We start from the raw sequence: 17,044 nt of genomic DNA on the forward strand, positions 1-17,044 counted from the left end.
TGTGCATATGAATCATATATGACATCCTTCTGACGTCATGCTGTTGCTCTTCACATGTGGAAATGTTGCACGTTACGTCGGTTACACGTGAGTTTGGTGTTTATTGACACCAGAAACGCGAAATAAAATCAAGAATCCCGCGGTGGTCATGTTAGTTCTGGACTTTAATCTGTTTTTACAGCATATTTGATCAGAAACAGACGGTTATATGACAGAGGGCTGGGCCGCCATGGCTCCACTCACACCAACACTATTTTCATTGTGGTCAAAGATGAAGCGCAGGTCAAGATGGTTCCCCTCCCAGCGCAACTGAAACCAAAAGTACAGAGTAAAAAGTCCAAAAAAACATATCAATACTCAATTTAAAATTTTTTAAACAAAATAATATAAATTTATAGAACCAGCAGAAAGGAATGTGAATGTTTTAAAGTTTGAACCTCTAAAATAAAGGTTGCAGTGAGCCTTTGCTTTAAACTCCAGAGAGGTAAAGAAAAACGGATTCAAACTCATGTTTTTAAAATCAGCTTAGATCATATTTAAACATTCATAATTAGTTGTAAAAAAAAAAATCCTCCAAGTAGTTTTAATGTTTTTTATTTTATATGTTATCTTTCTTTCTCCGGCTTTATTAGCTAGAGCTAACCCTATAAAGAGAAGACACAAAATCTAAACAGATTACAAATTTAAAGTGAAAATGAAGCATCTTTAAGTCATTGTAACGTCATTGCTAAATAATTGATAAAATATTTTTATCCCAGCGCTAACCGTAAACCGCTTGAGTTAGAAACTGGAGCCCTGGCTAGCATCGCTACCTTCTTCTTTGGGTTAGCATTTCCAAACAGCAGCAGCTAACTCTCTCTAATTCAACTGACATATTTCAGTGCACTCCAGTTCAAATTGAAACGGATAAACGTTACTCAATGCGGAAAAATTAGAAGATATCAAACTTGTTAACTTGTTTAAAATTAGCGCTTGTCAGTTGAAGTTAGATTCAAAGAGTTACAATAATTTGGCACACTTAAAAATACCACCGTATTTCAAAATAAAAAATTTTCTGTTTGGCATAACAACACTGGTGTGATGTAAGCAAATAATGCTAATGATAGTAGGTATGCTAGGCTTTGGAATGAGAAAGCGTCTGGTGCTGACATATTAGCATGAGGGGTCGTAGGGAGGCTAGTGAAAATCTGCTTCAGGACCCAGAAAGGCTTATGAAACAAATTCCCCAAACAAAAGATCAAAATCTGACAATATTTTATAAATATTTAAGACTTTTTATAAAAGCACGCTGTTCCTGTTCTAAATAATAATAAAAAAGGACTTTAAAATATGACGCAAGTTTCAGCAACATGGAGTCAATGTGCTAAACCGGAAGTGAGCGCCCCCGGACCGGGCCTGCAGCCGGAGACGAAGCGGGAAAGAGGGAGGTCACACTCTCGCTTCGAGTCGCTCCTCTTTGGCGGACGCCTTGCTGTGGATGACAACCGTCCAGCTCGTCGCAAAATCAGCGGTGCTGCTCGGCTGGCCGGGGCTTTAACGCAGCGGCGGGGGGAGCGAAGCTAAGCGAGCCGAACCGAACCGGGGAGGGGAAGGATTTACTGACACAGCCCGAGCATGGCGACCCAAACCACCGCATCCTGCACTGGATCTACTCTGCTACAGCCAATCAGCGACATCATAAACCTCCCACTCGACCAGGTATGAGTCCAGATTCAGATCGAGTCTTTATATATAGACCGAGTGCGTGACGTGATTTTCCGAGCGACATGTTATTGTAACAGCTGATGCGCAGCGACCCGGTCCTGCTGCTGCTGCTGCTGATGATGATGATCTGCTGTCATCACCTAAATGTCCTTTGTGGACCCTTACTGGGTCACCAGAGAAACTGGTGTTTACTGGTTAAAATTTACCCAAACATTCTGGTTAGTGTGTATCTAGGAGACACAATGGCTTCTATTCATTACTGAGCAGCAGAGGAGGTCCAAAACAAGTGAAAAGCTCGGTCTGGTTCTTATGAACCCGGTCCTGTGGGCTCCTTCTTAGGAAATATACAACCTAATCCAGGACCAACACAACCCACGGTGTTTCTGGTGCATTTTAAAGTTTTATTTAATCAAATCCATGTAAATACCAGGTTAAAATAACCAGAGTGAGTTTAAAAAGTAGTTTTAAATGATTGTTTCAGTTATTAGGTATTTAAATCCAGTGGAGAGGAAAGTAGCTTCACTTACACATGAATGCTACCAAACCTGTAGAATCAGGAAACAACATTACAACCGTTCTGTCGACATGACACATTTCTAAAAGCAAAACAAATTAAAAATCAGAAATTTATTGTCTGAAAAGCGCATCAAAGTAATTCCTTAGAAGCGTTATTACTCCTGAAGCATCCAAAGAGAAAAAAAACAGCACATGTACAGCAGAGCACGGTGGTGGCAGGGTGATGATCTGGGGCTGCTGCGAAGATGGAACCATGAATCATCAGTTGGAGGCTTTATTCTCGGTCAAAGAGGCGATAAAACCTCTGAATGGCTCCACAGAAACAAAATAAAGGTGTTGGAATGGCCTAGTCAAAGTCTGGACCTCAATCTGATTAAGAAGCTATATAACTAACAGTTATTTTAGTAATTGATTAATCCATTATTCTGACGATGAATCAATCAACCGCATGAAGAATTGTCACATTCTGCTGAACAATATTAGAAATACATTAAACGATGCAACTAAACAAATAATTTCTTTTTTAAAACAAAGAAAATAAACATTTCATTGACATTCTTGTTTTCAACTGAATTTTTCAGTAAATTGAAACACAAACATTGGAGAAACTTTTACTCAGATGTAGATTTGGGTCAAAAAATCAGTTTAATCTGAACCCCGTTCAGTAAAATCTTAAATTTTCAGTTTTTTATTGAAGAGATAAGAATAAAAAAAGGTCACAAGAATTTTACTTTAGATTTTTAAGGTGACAATTTTGGCCCCAACAGCAAAATGTTTGCTGCAATTAGCAATTATTTTAGTAATTGATTATTCTATCAATTATTTGGACACTTAATCGATTAATCAGATAAAAAAATCACATTCTGCAGATTTTTCAATTAACCACAATGATATCAAATATATCAAAAGATGCAAATAAATAATTTAATCTTTTTTAATTTTTTAATTGGCTAAAATGTAATAAAATAGCGTTCTGTTAGTGAATGCTGAATCATTTGTAGATTATTTATTAATTTTTGCATTATCAGTTAATTATTAGACAAAATTGTGCTTTTTTTGCAGAATTTGAACCGAGTGAAGCTAAAACTTCGCCACTTCATTCCGTATAGAGCAGATTGACAAAGATTTTTTTAAATCTTAAATGCAAATATTTAGATTTTTTGTTTAGTTTTGACTTAATTTCTGCTCTGATTGTGTTGTTCTTTCAGCAAACAGACCTTTTTTGGAGTCCGTATACTCCAGTTATTGATTAACCGGTGATTAAATTATTTGACAACAATCGATTAATCACGATTAATCGCCTCATTCCCATATGTTGACTTTCTCTCAGGAAGCACATGGTGACAGTAGAGAGAAGTAACTCCATTTTAGCAGAAAGAAAAGCCTCTCTCCTCAGAACCTCTTGTGTTTTAGCTTCTTGTTTGTTAAAATCAGGTCATTTTTTGGATTTATCTGAGAATCGGTGCAGCAGCTACACATGGGACATGTTTAAACCCAGATCCAATCCGGCTAAGCAAACATTTTATCAGCAGCGTTATTAGTGTGGGTGTGACTCTGGGATCTAGAGAGAGAGAGTTTTATCACAGGGTATTTAAATGTGTGTGTCTGTTTGCGGGATTCTATCAGTTCATGTCGGCCGATCAGAGGCTGCCGGCGTTTCAGACCCAAAGCAAACATGTTGAACCAGAACGCTCCACTCTTCTTCTCCTGTCAGCCTCCCAGGCTGCTTTTTGATCCCTGAACAAACTGGATGATGTAACTCAAAAAGCTTTGAGAGAAAAAACTTTGCTGTTTTATCAGTCGGTCTCTCCCAGACGTTTCTTTTTGTCCTGGAAGCTTTCGGTTTGAGTTTCTGTTGCGTGGGCGAGTCGGGCAGGAAGTTCATACACCGGTTTTAAATCGTGTTTTTATATATCACTTATATTTACTATCATAAGTAAAGATTGAAATATGCAAAGCCATACTAACTTAAAGTTTGTTTTTTGGCAAAACCAAATCTGAAAAGTGTGGTGTGCATTTTTGTTTAGCATCTGTGACAGTAGTGACTCATGGAGGCTGAATATACAGAAGTTTTCAGTTTTTATGTCTAAAAAGATTCAGAAAACCACAAATAATTTTCCTTACTGGTCACAAAAAGTTAAAATAAAAGCATTAAAATGGTAAATGGTGTCTGTATGGAAGCACATTCCTGCCATGAAAGAAAAAATAATTAAAACCCAACAGGAAATCATAATTACACATTACAAAGTCAGAATAATTTTATTTTTAATGTCTTAATTTCATCTGTCTACGTCATAATTATGAAATTTATTCATAATATTGAGATACAAAATTATAATTTGTTTACTTTTTATGTCATAATTATGAGATTTGACTTCATAATCATAACTTTGAATCTCATAACTAATAAAAACCTGACAGAAAGTTATAGTTATGACAACAGAAATCACTGTCAGAGTACAAACACACAGGCTACATGTCTCAGTTAGCAGATAAAAGCTACAATAATCTACTGCAATGTAATTTTATTGTTTATAAGTTAAATTTGGAACGGGGCTAAAGCTATTTCTAAACTTGTGGCTTGTTCATTGTTGTCATAGCAACTCCATAGCAACTGTCTCTCAGCTAGTGTCTCTCAGCTAGCGTCTCTCAGCTAGCGTCTCCTTTTCAGCTCACAGGTCTGCTGAGAGTCTCTCCTCTTTGTCTTTAATTTGCTGCCCTCTGGAGACTTTTATGTGCCAATTGATTTCTATTCTTCAGCTCCGTGTAAAGGAGCTGAACCTTTATTAAGGTTCAGAGTCAACAAGACGAGCATGTGTGATTCCTCCTGGGAGGAAGAGATAAGTTAGCTAAGGGGCTAAAATCACTCAGGAACATGAAGCAGGTCTTCATACACTGGGATGGACTTTTATGAGGAAATGTTTAATCGTCTAAATGTGAGATATGGTTCAGATACCCGGAACAACTGACTCACTTAGCGGGTCAAGCTGTGTTGGTTTGATGAGGCTCATCACACCGGATTAGTGAACATAAATTTAACAGATTTACAACAATCATTTCACCTCGTGAGAGCTCTTAAATCCTCTGTTTTAGTTGTGCCAGGAATCGCAGGAGGTTTTAATCTTTTTTATTGTGCTGATTCTGCTTTAGTGAGGCAGAACGTTGGCAAAACAACCGTTAGTCCTGGCTGTCCATTAGTGACTGCCTTTGGTTATCAATTCAGTAAAACCAGGCAGCGGTGAACACTGCTAGCTAAAAAGTTAGCTGCGCTAAACATAAAACACTTACTATTAGTTCTGCTAATGCTAAAGTGCTACACCAACAAGTTATTTAGTGGAAGCTAATGCTAACTATGTACTGAACATTTGTTTTATATTTCTGCGCGTTTCTGCCCTCATCAGCAGAGAAGCAGTTAATGTTTGCTCAAGCTGCAGACACTAACTTATCGAGCTTCTCTTGGCGTTGCATCTGGTGCAGAGCGCTGCAGCAGACACCATGTTTGTGGTTGCAAACCTGACGCAACCGGCCCAGACGTGGCAGCTTTGAATTTCCTGGTGGTTTTCAACTTCTACGAATAAACGCCAGCCAGCTTCTCTGTGGTTTCAAGACAACCATCTTCATAGCCTGATGCTGCCACTTTGGTTGGGCACAGGCCTTAAAATCCCATAAGAAAACCAAAGGTTTGTGGCTGTGATGTAAAAAAGTTCAAGTTGTACCAATATTATTTCATGCATAAATAAGTAATTTCACTCCATTCAGAGTAAATTATTGATGTGCTTCACCTTCGGAGGAGCAGACGGACGTTCAGACGTTCAGATGTTAATCAGACTCTTCGCCTTTAGTGCTTCTCTGCTGCAGGAAGTGGTCAATGGAAAAACTCCCATTGACTGAAACTCTGAGTGGCTCTGATGCCGAACCTGTGATTGATTCACCTCCGTCCTGGACTCTCCAAGCTTTATATGAAATTAAATCTGGACAGAATTAATTTATTCTTTATAACCGTCATAGTTAGTCATTACAGTTGTTTCTGTTCTGCCCTCCAGTCTTTCCACCAGTTTTTGCACATTTGTCTCTGCTAACCGTCATCATGGTGGACGAGTTCAGGTGCCACAGCTTCATCAGGCTCATCCTCCATTTTTCTCCCGTTTTCCCTGAAATGTTCCAGCTCAGTTTCTGGAGATTTACGGCCTGCAAACCAAGCAGACACTAACTTCATGCATCACATTAGCTTCATCAAAATTAAAATTACTTAATTTTTTTTTTTTACTTCACCCTCCAATATCATCATCAATTTATTCACTAAACGAAGTGCGGACTCTTTTTGTTTTCCTAATTTCTTAAATTAATATCATAATTTTCTCTCTAAAAAGTACATTTTGATATCTGAACGTCTGAATCAACTATTTTTACCTTTTGTTGCTGACAAACAGATTAAATACTGATAACTTTGTACTTGTTAAATTATAAAAACTTACAGTTTCAGGACATAAATGCCTCTTTATTTTAAATGCAGAATGCATTTTTTGTATGATTTTGACTTAATTACTGCTCTGAATGTGTCTGTATACTCCAGTTAAAGATTAATCGATTACTAAATTAGTTGACGATTGTCTTAGTAATTGATAAATCACAATTAATTCGATTAATTGTTTCAGCTTTACAATAAATATCTATAAATTTGAAAACATGACTAAATGCAGTGATGTAAATCAGTTTTGTATGTGACTAAAGAATCTTATTACAAAAGTTTTTTAAGAGCTTTGTTTCTGTTTACTTTGTCACTTTTATTGTCATTTCTGTGCTTTTGCAAAGCAACATTTACATCATTTTAGAAGGATAAAGACGTTTTTTTACGTCATTCAGCTGTATTTTCCTCCAGCAGGGTGACCTCTCTGGTGAGACCAGCTGAAATGCTTCACATGCGGCGCTGCAGGCGCACGCAGGGCCCAGCCCGGCCCGGCGCTGCTGGCTGCCTTGTGGGGAAACGTCTGATTGTTCAGCTATTAATAGCCTGGGATCAGCCTGCTGCGCTGCAGGCTTTATGTGTGACATTCTTCTTCTGGCCGTTCCTCATCAGGCTTCTCTCTGGTCTCAGCTGACAGCTAAAGTAAAGCAGGGGTGTTCAAAGTGTGGCCCGGGGGCCATTTGTGGCCCTTGGGATGAGTTTGTGCGGCTCCTGACTGCAGTTGAAAATGGTGCAAATTTGGCCCTCGGGCATCTGGAGCCGATGTGGATGAGACGGACATTTAAAATTATTCTCATGGCAAGTTTATTTCTTAAATGGAAATAATTTTACAGATCATAGCGTGAGGTCATGCAACAAAAGCTTTAAAAGGAAACCATAAACTATTTATAGGCCAACAGAGCAAAAGAATCGGCTCAAAAAGTTAAATAATGCAAATTTTATACTGATATTGGTTTCAATAAAACATGTAGTTTGTTCAATTTATTGCTGGAAAGGAGAAAGAATTCATAATAATATTATTTTTATGTTTTTTAATGGAGAAAAGCTAACTTTGACCCGACTGGTTTTGTGTTTTTTTGCCCGGTTTGAGGTGGAACCGAACCCGATGTGAGCAGAAAGGTCCAAACAAGCCCAGGCTTCGTTGTGTTGACTGAAGAACAGGAAGCGTTTTGTTCCCGTTGTGTCAGCGTCTCCTCATGCAGCAACATGTCGGCTTGTCTCCAGGAGCTGTGACCAACCGGGTCGGGTCGGACCTCAGCAGCCGTGACGCTGCAGCTGCTGCTCGGGCGCAGAGCCACAGCGAAACGCAGAGTCTCATAACCAACACTCAGTCAGTTAATCTTAATTTAGTTCAGTTATTCAGAGAAACTGATTCATTCCCCATTAACCCAGTAGGAACCTGTTTTAGGTCAATAATTCCTTAATATTGATGATAAAGATCCAGTTCCTTTGGCAGATTATTTTACTTACAAGAAGATATTTTTACCATGTTATAAGTGAAATAAACTGGCAATGGAAATATAACTTTTTCTTCAATAATAAGGACTTAAAACAAGCTCACATATCTTGCTGAAAGCTTATTTACGAGTTAGTTTTGTCTTTTTTTCAAGTGTACTAAGATATTTGCACTAGAAACTAGACCAAAAATACTTCAGAAGATTTTGTGTCATGCAGTCATTTTCTTGTATGTTTCCATTTTTCTGTTATACTAATCTTTCTGTTTTTTGACAAACACCTTTCCATAAACCGCTTTTATGGAAACTCGCAAAAGTGGGCACCGCTAACTGAAAAGTTAGCTAACCTTGGATCACCTATCATAAACATTACTTCAAAGTAACACGAAAGCGCTACGCTAATGTAGTATTCAGCAGAAGCTAATGCTAAAGCGCTACACCAACATTGTATTTAACAGACGCTAAGCTAAAATGCCAAATAATCTGAAAGTTTTCAAAATAGCCAAATTAGTGTTTAAGAAATTATCTGGATAAATTAGTTCAGGAGAAGTGCGCTAAAAGTTAGCTAAAATATTAAGTTGGTAAATGAAAAATGATCTCCGCTACTCTCCCACTAGAACCTGGACATGAATGCTGCTTCCTGCTCTGTTCTCATCAGACTGTCAGACGGTTTAGAAAGTTTGCCATGTTTGTTTTTCTTGAGCTACTTTTGACACAGATTGAGTTTAAATTGAGTGTTTTGATGCTTCGCCCTGATCCTGGCAGCAGCTGCATGAATCCCTAAAGCTGTGGCGGCGAACTGGAGGGAGGCTTTGACTTAATAACACTAAGGGGAGAAGAGGATTTTATGCTAATGATGGTCTAAATTCATCTCCTGCTTTGTGTTATGCACAAAAACAGACAGACAGAAACCCAGCAGTGTGTGTGACGAAGCCTCGATGCTAAACATGGAGCTGCACAAAGACGGGAGCGGATGGTGACGCTTACTAACTCTTTCTATAGAGGTGTGTGTGTGTGTGTGGGTGTGGGTGTGTGTGTGTGTGTGATTTGAATAGTCCTTACCACAGCACTCAGCTCACTTCCCCATTGAAAAGGTGCCCGGTTCCAGTCAACAGGCCCGTTTTGTTAGGATGATTATCTCCTCCTGCCCCATGGGAACCTTCCAGACTGCAGCTTCTCGTTAATTAATCTTTGACAAGGCGAGTTCATAAACATGTTAATGGAAAGGACACTCAGGCTGGAGGCGAGCCGCTTCATTTTTGCATAATTATCAGCATTTCACACAGTTTTTCTCAGCAGTTTGCTGACCTTGGGTGACTTTTTCTCATTCCAAGTTCTTTTTTTTTTTGTAACATATCGAGGCGAAATGCTCACATTCTTTCTAATAACATGCAAATTTAGACATTTCTTGCTCCCTCTTTTTAAATTTAACAAGTTAAAAACTGTCTTCAAAGACATTCAACTGTTACTGCAGCAGCAAGAACGAAACCTGAAAACTTTTAGTTTGAGTATGTTGAATCAGTGGAGAAAAACCACAACTTTAGAAAATAGCTTTAAAAATCACTAAATAATAAATCTCCTTTTTAACTACTTTAATAAAATAAATAAATGCATCTGTATCACTTTGCCCCACAGATATTTTGGACCATTGGTACCAAATGTACCAACCCGGTATTTATCTGAAGCTAATGCTAAAGTGCTAAATCGAATATATCAAGTTTATCTGTATAACACATTACAGAAGCAAAGCGCTTCAAGGTGCTTTACATAATAAAAACAGAAAATCACAAAGTTGTAAAGAAAACACCATTCAGTCAACAACCATATCGACTGTCGACCGGAACCCGTTCATCTCTGGAACCCAGAACCCGTTTCTGTCTTTATTTAGTTTTAATAACTGGACTCCTGATAAATAAGCTTAAAAAAACAAAACAAATCTAAGCTTAACATTAAAGTACACTTTGTTGCTATTCTGAATGAAATGGACTGCAATTATAGGTTGTATGAATCTTTCATAAATAAATCACTGCTTTGATTTTTGAGAAGATGCTAGCTGATGTTAGCATTTAGCCAGACGGGGTTAACGGCGCGGCCTCTTCCTGCTGGGTTATACAAAAAGAGATTTGCCCAGAGGAAAAAAGTGACTCATCACCCATCTGTTTGTTTCTGCGCTGCCCGTCCTCTCTTACTCCACATCCTCACTGTCTCCACGCTAACATGAAATCTGATGAGTTAGATTAAGAAACGAGCAGATGGATGCTGCATGTGAAGGGCCTGTTTGGCACGGCGGTAAGCAGAGCTAATGGCAGAATAAGTAAAGCTGCTCCGCTCTTTTACTCCTCCTCACATGCGCTCAGTATTTCACACAGTAACGAGGAAGCTTATCTCTGTCCTCCACCACGTTTACTACTTCCTCCCTCCTTCTGAATGTCTCCCTCAGCTCGTCTGTGTCGGTCTCCGGTTCGTCTTGCTACCGAGCTTTTTGCTGCTGCTGCCAGGAGGAAACGGCCGGCTGCGTATTATCGCTTCCTGCACCATAAAAACATCTGCTTGCTGCAAAGGTTTTCATATCTGTGGACCTTTTCCATATTTTGTTTCCCTGCAAACTAAAACGTCACTGTATTTTTAACATTATTTCAAATTTTGAGTTTGAAGCTTTTTAGCAACACTTGACAAATAAGGAACGGAAATAAGTGATACCAGCCTTAAAATGTAGAAAAAGTAAATTATGTTCATGCATTTTGATTATGTAACTTTGAATCAAAAGATTACTTTAGATTACTAGAAATTATATGTTGATATTGATGAGTAGATAATTATTATACTAAAATGTTTTGGGGTTTTTTGTGAGCTCTAGTGTCCCTTTTTCAAAGTAGGCTGACAGGAAAGGGGGAAGACATGCGGCAAACGTCGTCGGGTCCGGGAGTCGAACCCGCGACAGACGCGTCGAGGCCACGTTGCCTCTGAATGTGGGTCGCGCTAACCCCTCTGGATCTCAGTATTGGAATTATGCTGTATTTAAAGAACTTGTGATGAAAAAGGTTCAATAACATACTTTTTGACTCAGTATAAAAGTTTTTTTTTTGAATAGCAGCAGCTTCAATGAAATAATTAACATGCTAATATTGAACAGTCGGTTTTACTCCTTAACTGCCTGATGTATCTAATTAGCATCATAGCTCAATTTGGTGCAATGTGTCAAGTCTTAAATCCTCAGTCATTTTTAATTCCTAATATAAACTGCATGCTGCCTGTTTCTGAACTGGACAATAAATCAATTCTATCAATTGATTAATTATTTTGTTTTTGGAATTTACATTTTTTGAAAATTAGATTTTTCCCACTATTGCATTCCTTGTGTTTCCATAGTTCAGATTGATGTAAAAAATCTGCCATCTGGTTTTGTTTATTCTGACGTTGAATTCAGGTGAACTCAAACAACAAGTTATTGAACTAGTAAAATATTTTATGTCATTTCTATGTTTTAAGAAGGCGAGGAAAGAAATATATTAAAATTGGAAATCAAATTTGGTATACAACCGTAAGCCCAGCATTAGCCTGAGCATTTTATTAGAAATTCATTTTCCCATTTTCTGACGTGTTTCTCTTTGGTTTGTGTTATGCAAACTAAAAATTATGCAAATTAAAAATGTCCTCTGGATTATTTTTTGCAAAATTTCATTAGGCATCGTTGAAAATCCAAATTTCATGGAGCTTCTTTATCAGGTTGCTCTGCAGGTGGATCTGTAGCCAGAAAAGATGATTTTAGTTCGATTTACCTGCAGGAAAGGGCCTTAGGTAACGAAATATCAGCTTTATTCTTGATGTAAAGTTTGACATTTTGCCAGAACTTTTGCCAAACACGGAAAACTGTGTGAAGAAATCTCCGGCAGCTGCTGCTGGTCTGAACAATCCTCTGTTCCTCCCTCTTCACTCTCCTACATGACATTCCTTCCCTAACAAAGCAACGCTCTGATCTTCAGGGATGGGCCCGCCTCGCCCCGATTGACTCTCAGACACTCAGAACGTTGTCCATGTTTGACGCTGATGGGCAGAAATGTTCCTATGCAGCTTTAATTTAATATCATCCATGTTCTCTGAGAAATGGGCAAAAATCAGACATTCAGCCGAATTATGTAACTTATTTAACACAAATGTGCTAGATTTTTTTTTTATTTAGAGCTAGAAAGTGACTAAAATTAGACCCAAAAACATCTCTTACAGTTGTGGTGTTTTCTTTTGATTGATGGTTGAGGAAGAGGAAGCCAGAGAAACACTATGATGCACCTTAAAGTGGACATATCTTACTTTTAAATCTTTGCTTTTCACATTTGAATCAGTCAGTTTTGGTCTAATTAAAGTGAAACTGCAATGCTTTGCTCTGAATTCCTCTTCTTAACTCTGTTCTGAGGTTCGTCTGAGAGCAGCTCGTCTTGGTGCTGTCTCTTTAAATGCAAATAGAGGAAATTTCTGCCAAAAATGCAGACATGTTGATTTTTCACACTCAGAAATTTCCAAGTTTTTTCAAAACAATTTCTGAGATTAATCTCAAAATTTGAGCATTTGGCTGATTTATTTATTTTTTTCATCTACAATGACCCTAATATGCCATCATAGACACGATTATCTTGCAGTGCAGAAACTTTTTCTTCCAAAATTGAATTGAAACATCTTGTAAACAACACCTCAACATAGCTAGCCAACTAGCTATCAGCTAGCTGGCGCCAAAACGTCACTGACCAGATTTGGTTCATGTTTTACCCTTGACAAAAACATCAAAAACAGTAACAATCTACTTATGTAATAACACAATTCAACACCCGCAGTACAGTTCCATCCACCACGAGCTAACAGCTAGCACACAGCGCTAGCATTAGCAGAAGACGCGTTTTGCAACATGCAATAAATTCATGTCTAAAGTAAAGAATTTTTTTCTTATTTTAATGTTTTTTGCAACTTTTCCTCAGATATAACTTAGTATTTTTATCTTTCTGTAAATCCTTCGTGATGCTAACGGAGCTAGCTAAAGGACTTTGAAATGTTCTGCGTAAACAAAGAGGACTTTCTCTGCTGATTAAAGTAAAATCTAACCAGGAAATTCAAAATGGTTCTGATCCTTGTGTGGGTTAATAAACGCAGCAACAACCCAACATTTTGACTTATCCACTTGTTGTTTTGGCATTCCTACAAAATCACTGTGGATTTATGAAGTTGATTAGCCAGAAATGTAACAGTTAAAAAAACTGAATGGCTTCAAAAATATGACAGATATCTACGCAGCACAGGGGCAGAAAAACTGAGCTTTTATACACTCCAAGTACACAAGCAAATGTATTTAAGGGTTAAAAAAGGGGATTTTTCTTCCACTGAACTTTCCGTTGTCTGCTGCTCACCTGCTGAACATTTTCACCCACAGGGAAAAGAGAGCAAACTCTTGTTACGGTTCATGTTCTCTGCATGCTTGCCTCAGCGTTTATGTGACAAACAAAATGTTTCACCGCTAATGATTTGTCAGCATGTCACCTGCAGACAGACGTTGGGCTGCATCTCCTCTCCCTCCTCATTAATCTCATCTCATAGCAATTAATGTCTAAATAATGTGCTGCAGTGATGCTCCCATGTTTGCATGAAGGGGTGTTTGTTTCCCTTTACATTGGGAGGTGTGTGAGGTTAATAGGAACAGCTTCACAGGATGTTAAAGATTTTCCCTGAGTCAGTTTATGCTGACATACGGAGGCGTAAACACAAACACGGCGCGACGCCAGCAGGGCTGTCGGATCATCTCACATCAGACACACAGCTCTGTGAAAAAGTTTTTACTCGCCTTATAGATTTATTCTGGTTTTGATTGGTTTTGTTGCACTTATGTTTCTACTGGTTTTCTAGATGATTTTTGTATCTGATCGGTATTGGCCGATACTAAACCACAGATATTGGCAAAGTGAAAAAAATGGATCCCGAAAAGCACTAAATCTGACGATCAAAAACCCAGCTGAAACTGACTAAAAAAGAATTAAAATTGAGTAAAAGAAACATTAAATCTGACTTAAAACATTAAAATTGGCACAAAAAATATGGAAACTGATGTTAAAAACATATAAACTGTTAAAAAGATGAAAATTAATGGTAAAAACACTTAAACTGACAAAGAAGTCAGAAAGTTAGGGTTAAAAATTGTGTTAATTGATGGTAAATAACACAGAAACTAAGAGTAAAAAAACAGTACAAACATGGAGAAATTATGATACTGATGTGTTGCATCCCTCCTTTAGTCTCTCACCTAAATGTTTATTTCTTGTTTCACGACTTCATGATGTTTTTATGATGTAAAGCACTTTGTTGCTGAAGCGTTATGTAAGTAAACGTAACGCCTCAATATGAGTGAAGCTGAAACTGACTGTTGCTCTAATCCCTCTCATGCAAATGAAACCATGGAGTTCAGTGTTTTCATGGGATTTCTTCTTCTTCTGCTCCCTGTGTGCAGGTGAACTTCGTGGCGTGTCAGCTGTTCGCTCTGCTCATGGCTGTGTGGTTCCGGATCTACCTCCATCCCAGTAAAACCAGTCCCTTCATCAGACACGTGGTGGCCACCCTCCTGGGCCTGTACTTGGCTCTGTTCTGCTTCGGCTGGTAAGGCGTTGCCATGTTTATCCTGCATTTTCATGAAAAACCTGCACAAAAACTTTGTTGGTCATCTGCTAATGTCGAAAAAACACAATTTTTCAATTTCTGTGTTTCCATTAAAAAAGAAAACCAATTAAAATCACATGTGACAAAGTTTGTTCAAAAAACATTCAGCTCCACGGTCGTCCTACCATTTCCTGTCGTCTTCTTTGTCGTTTCTGCCAGTAGTAACATCCAGTAGCTCATCATGTGACTCCTGCGGTGCAAAAAATGTGCAGTTTTATTCTCTGACATTACGACTTTATTCTAATATTGTGATTTTATTCTGATAATATTATGACTTTAAAATAATAATAATAGATTTTATTTGTAATACCCTTTACACTTTTAGACCTCAAAGGGCAAATTTGGCGATTTTATTCTCATATTGTTGCAACTTTATTCTTTTGTTGTTCTGAATTTACACTTGAATTATTGCAATTTTATTCTGCTAATAGTATAAATTCATTCTTGTTTTATTATGACTTTATTCTCATATTACTAGAATTTTGTTATTAGTCGTATTATTATGACTGAGTTTTACAACGCTATGCTCGTAGTGTGTGATTTTATACTTCTATCATGTTCAAAATAAAATAAATGTAAAAATAGTGAATCATTTTATTTCCCAGCCTGGACCTGATATTTGTTTGTAGAACAGGAAGCCATAATATTTCCTGTCTGCATTTTGCTGTCAGCGCTGCAGGAGAAACAGAAACATGTTGGGATGACTTCCATGAAGTTGACAGTAAAGCAGAACGAAGACAAAGCTGATTGTTTCTGTCTGCAGGACTTGTTGTCATGTTGGTTTAATCCATTCCTCCCAGTTAAATTAGATTTTCTTTCTTCCTCCTCCTTAAAGAGGCAGGATCATGTAAAACTGACCTATTTTAGCTTTATATTGTGTTAGAATGTTATTCCCTCATCAAATACAAACCTGGAGTTTTGCCTTGACGATAATAAGTGATTTTTTTTTTTAATCTAGAAAGGCGCGTATTAAGTTAGAGGATAGAAAAGAATAAAAATCGTTAAATCGGAAAGTAAACTCTCTTTTAAGTCATATTTGATATGTATAGCATTTTCATAACAATTCTGCTATAAAATGGGAAACACATATTTTGCTGTTGTGTTTTCGCCTGTTTTTGTTTTGCCGTCATGTTTCCTCCGCCGCTGCCTCCTCTCCTCGTCGTCTGCGTTGACTCTCGGCTAACTCAGAGCGGCGTCTCTGCTCTGCTGGACGGCTTGTCGTGGGTCGGATCACGGCGCTGCTGGACTCGGTGTTTCTGCTCTCCTGTGGCGCTCTGATGGTGGACCGATCTGCATGCAGCCTGTTCTGACATCATAGGGATGAATTTTTAGGAGTTTAGCTGAAATAAATTCAGATTTCTCTCCTGTGCTCTGACTGCCTGGACCCTGCTGCATTACTCAATAATTATTGATATGTTTGCGTAATATTTGTGTGATATTTGTCTTGTCTTTAAAGGTATTCGGTCCATTTCTTGGTGCAGAGCGGCCTCTCCTACGGGGTGATGATCTTTGCCAGCCTGGAGCACATGCACAAGTAAGACATTTTTCAGTGAAGCATTTTATGGTTCTTTCTCCAGGACGCCGCACATCTGCAGGAACTTTTAAACACACAAACTGGTACTTTATTTGGTCCAGTCCAAAGTTATAAGTAAACCTAATAAACGTCCCTCATAGAGCTTCAGCTGAGTGTTACTAATAGAGTTAGCATCACTTTTAGCAAAGCAGGCGTCAGAACTCACTAGAACGTAATAATTTGTTCTGATTCTGTGTTTTTTTTTAAATTTCATTCTTGTCGTCATTTTCCCATTTCCCATCAAAACAGCCAACATCATGATACTTCCACTTCCTGTTAGTCCACAGTAATGCCATCCTGGATCCCACTCTTAATTTATAGATTGCAACATGAAGCTGCTCTAACAGCTCCATTTGTGAGGTCAGACACTGATGTTGGGCGACAGGAGACAAGGTCTGGGTTTATTTTTTTCTATCTGCAAGTTCCCACAGAAAACTAGCTGAGCCTGGTGGCAGTGGTGCCTGAAGGTTGACAGAAAATTTGATTACGTATATGTTATTAGAAGACATTATTGATGATACTTAAGCACCAACTATTAAGTGTTAAAAAAGGCAATTAACATAAATATAATTTTTTACGCTTTAGTTAAAGTAATCAGCACATGGATGTTAAAACAAGCTGTCACATTTAAAAATAAAGTAA

At 38.0% G+C, this 17,044-nt stretch overlaps 1 protein-coding gene across 1 annotated transcript in view; it reads left to right on the forward strand.

Moving 5' to 3' along the window:
- The first annotated feature begins 1,434 nt into the window (after positions 1-1,434).
- mboat2a (membrane bound O-acyltransferase domain containing 2a) overlaps positions 1,435-17,044 on the forward strand; it is a 30,060-nt gene continuing 14,450 nt past the window's right edge. The window contains exons 1-3 of the mRNA XM_032547566.1: positions 1,435-1,698; positions 14,624-14,769; positions 16,286-16,363. Coding sequence (XP_032403457.1) covers positions 1,615-1,698; positions 14,624-14,769; positions 16,286-16,363 — 308 coding nt within the window. The 5' untranslated portion in view covers positions 1,435-1,614. The remainder of the gene's footprint in view (positions 1,699-14,623; positions 14,770-16,285; positions 16,364-17,044) is intronic.

Source organism: Xiphophorus hellerii, chromosome 19, assembly GCF_003331165.1.
Source record: "Xiphophorus hellerii strain 12219 chromosome 19, Xiphophorus_hellerii-4.1, whole genome shotgun sequence".
Lineage (NCBI taxonomy): Eukaryota > Metazoa > Chordata > Actinopteri > Cyprinodontiformes > Poeciliidae > Xiphophorus > Xiphophorus hellerii.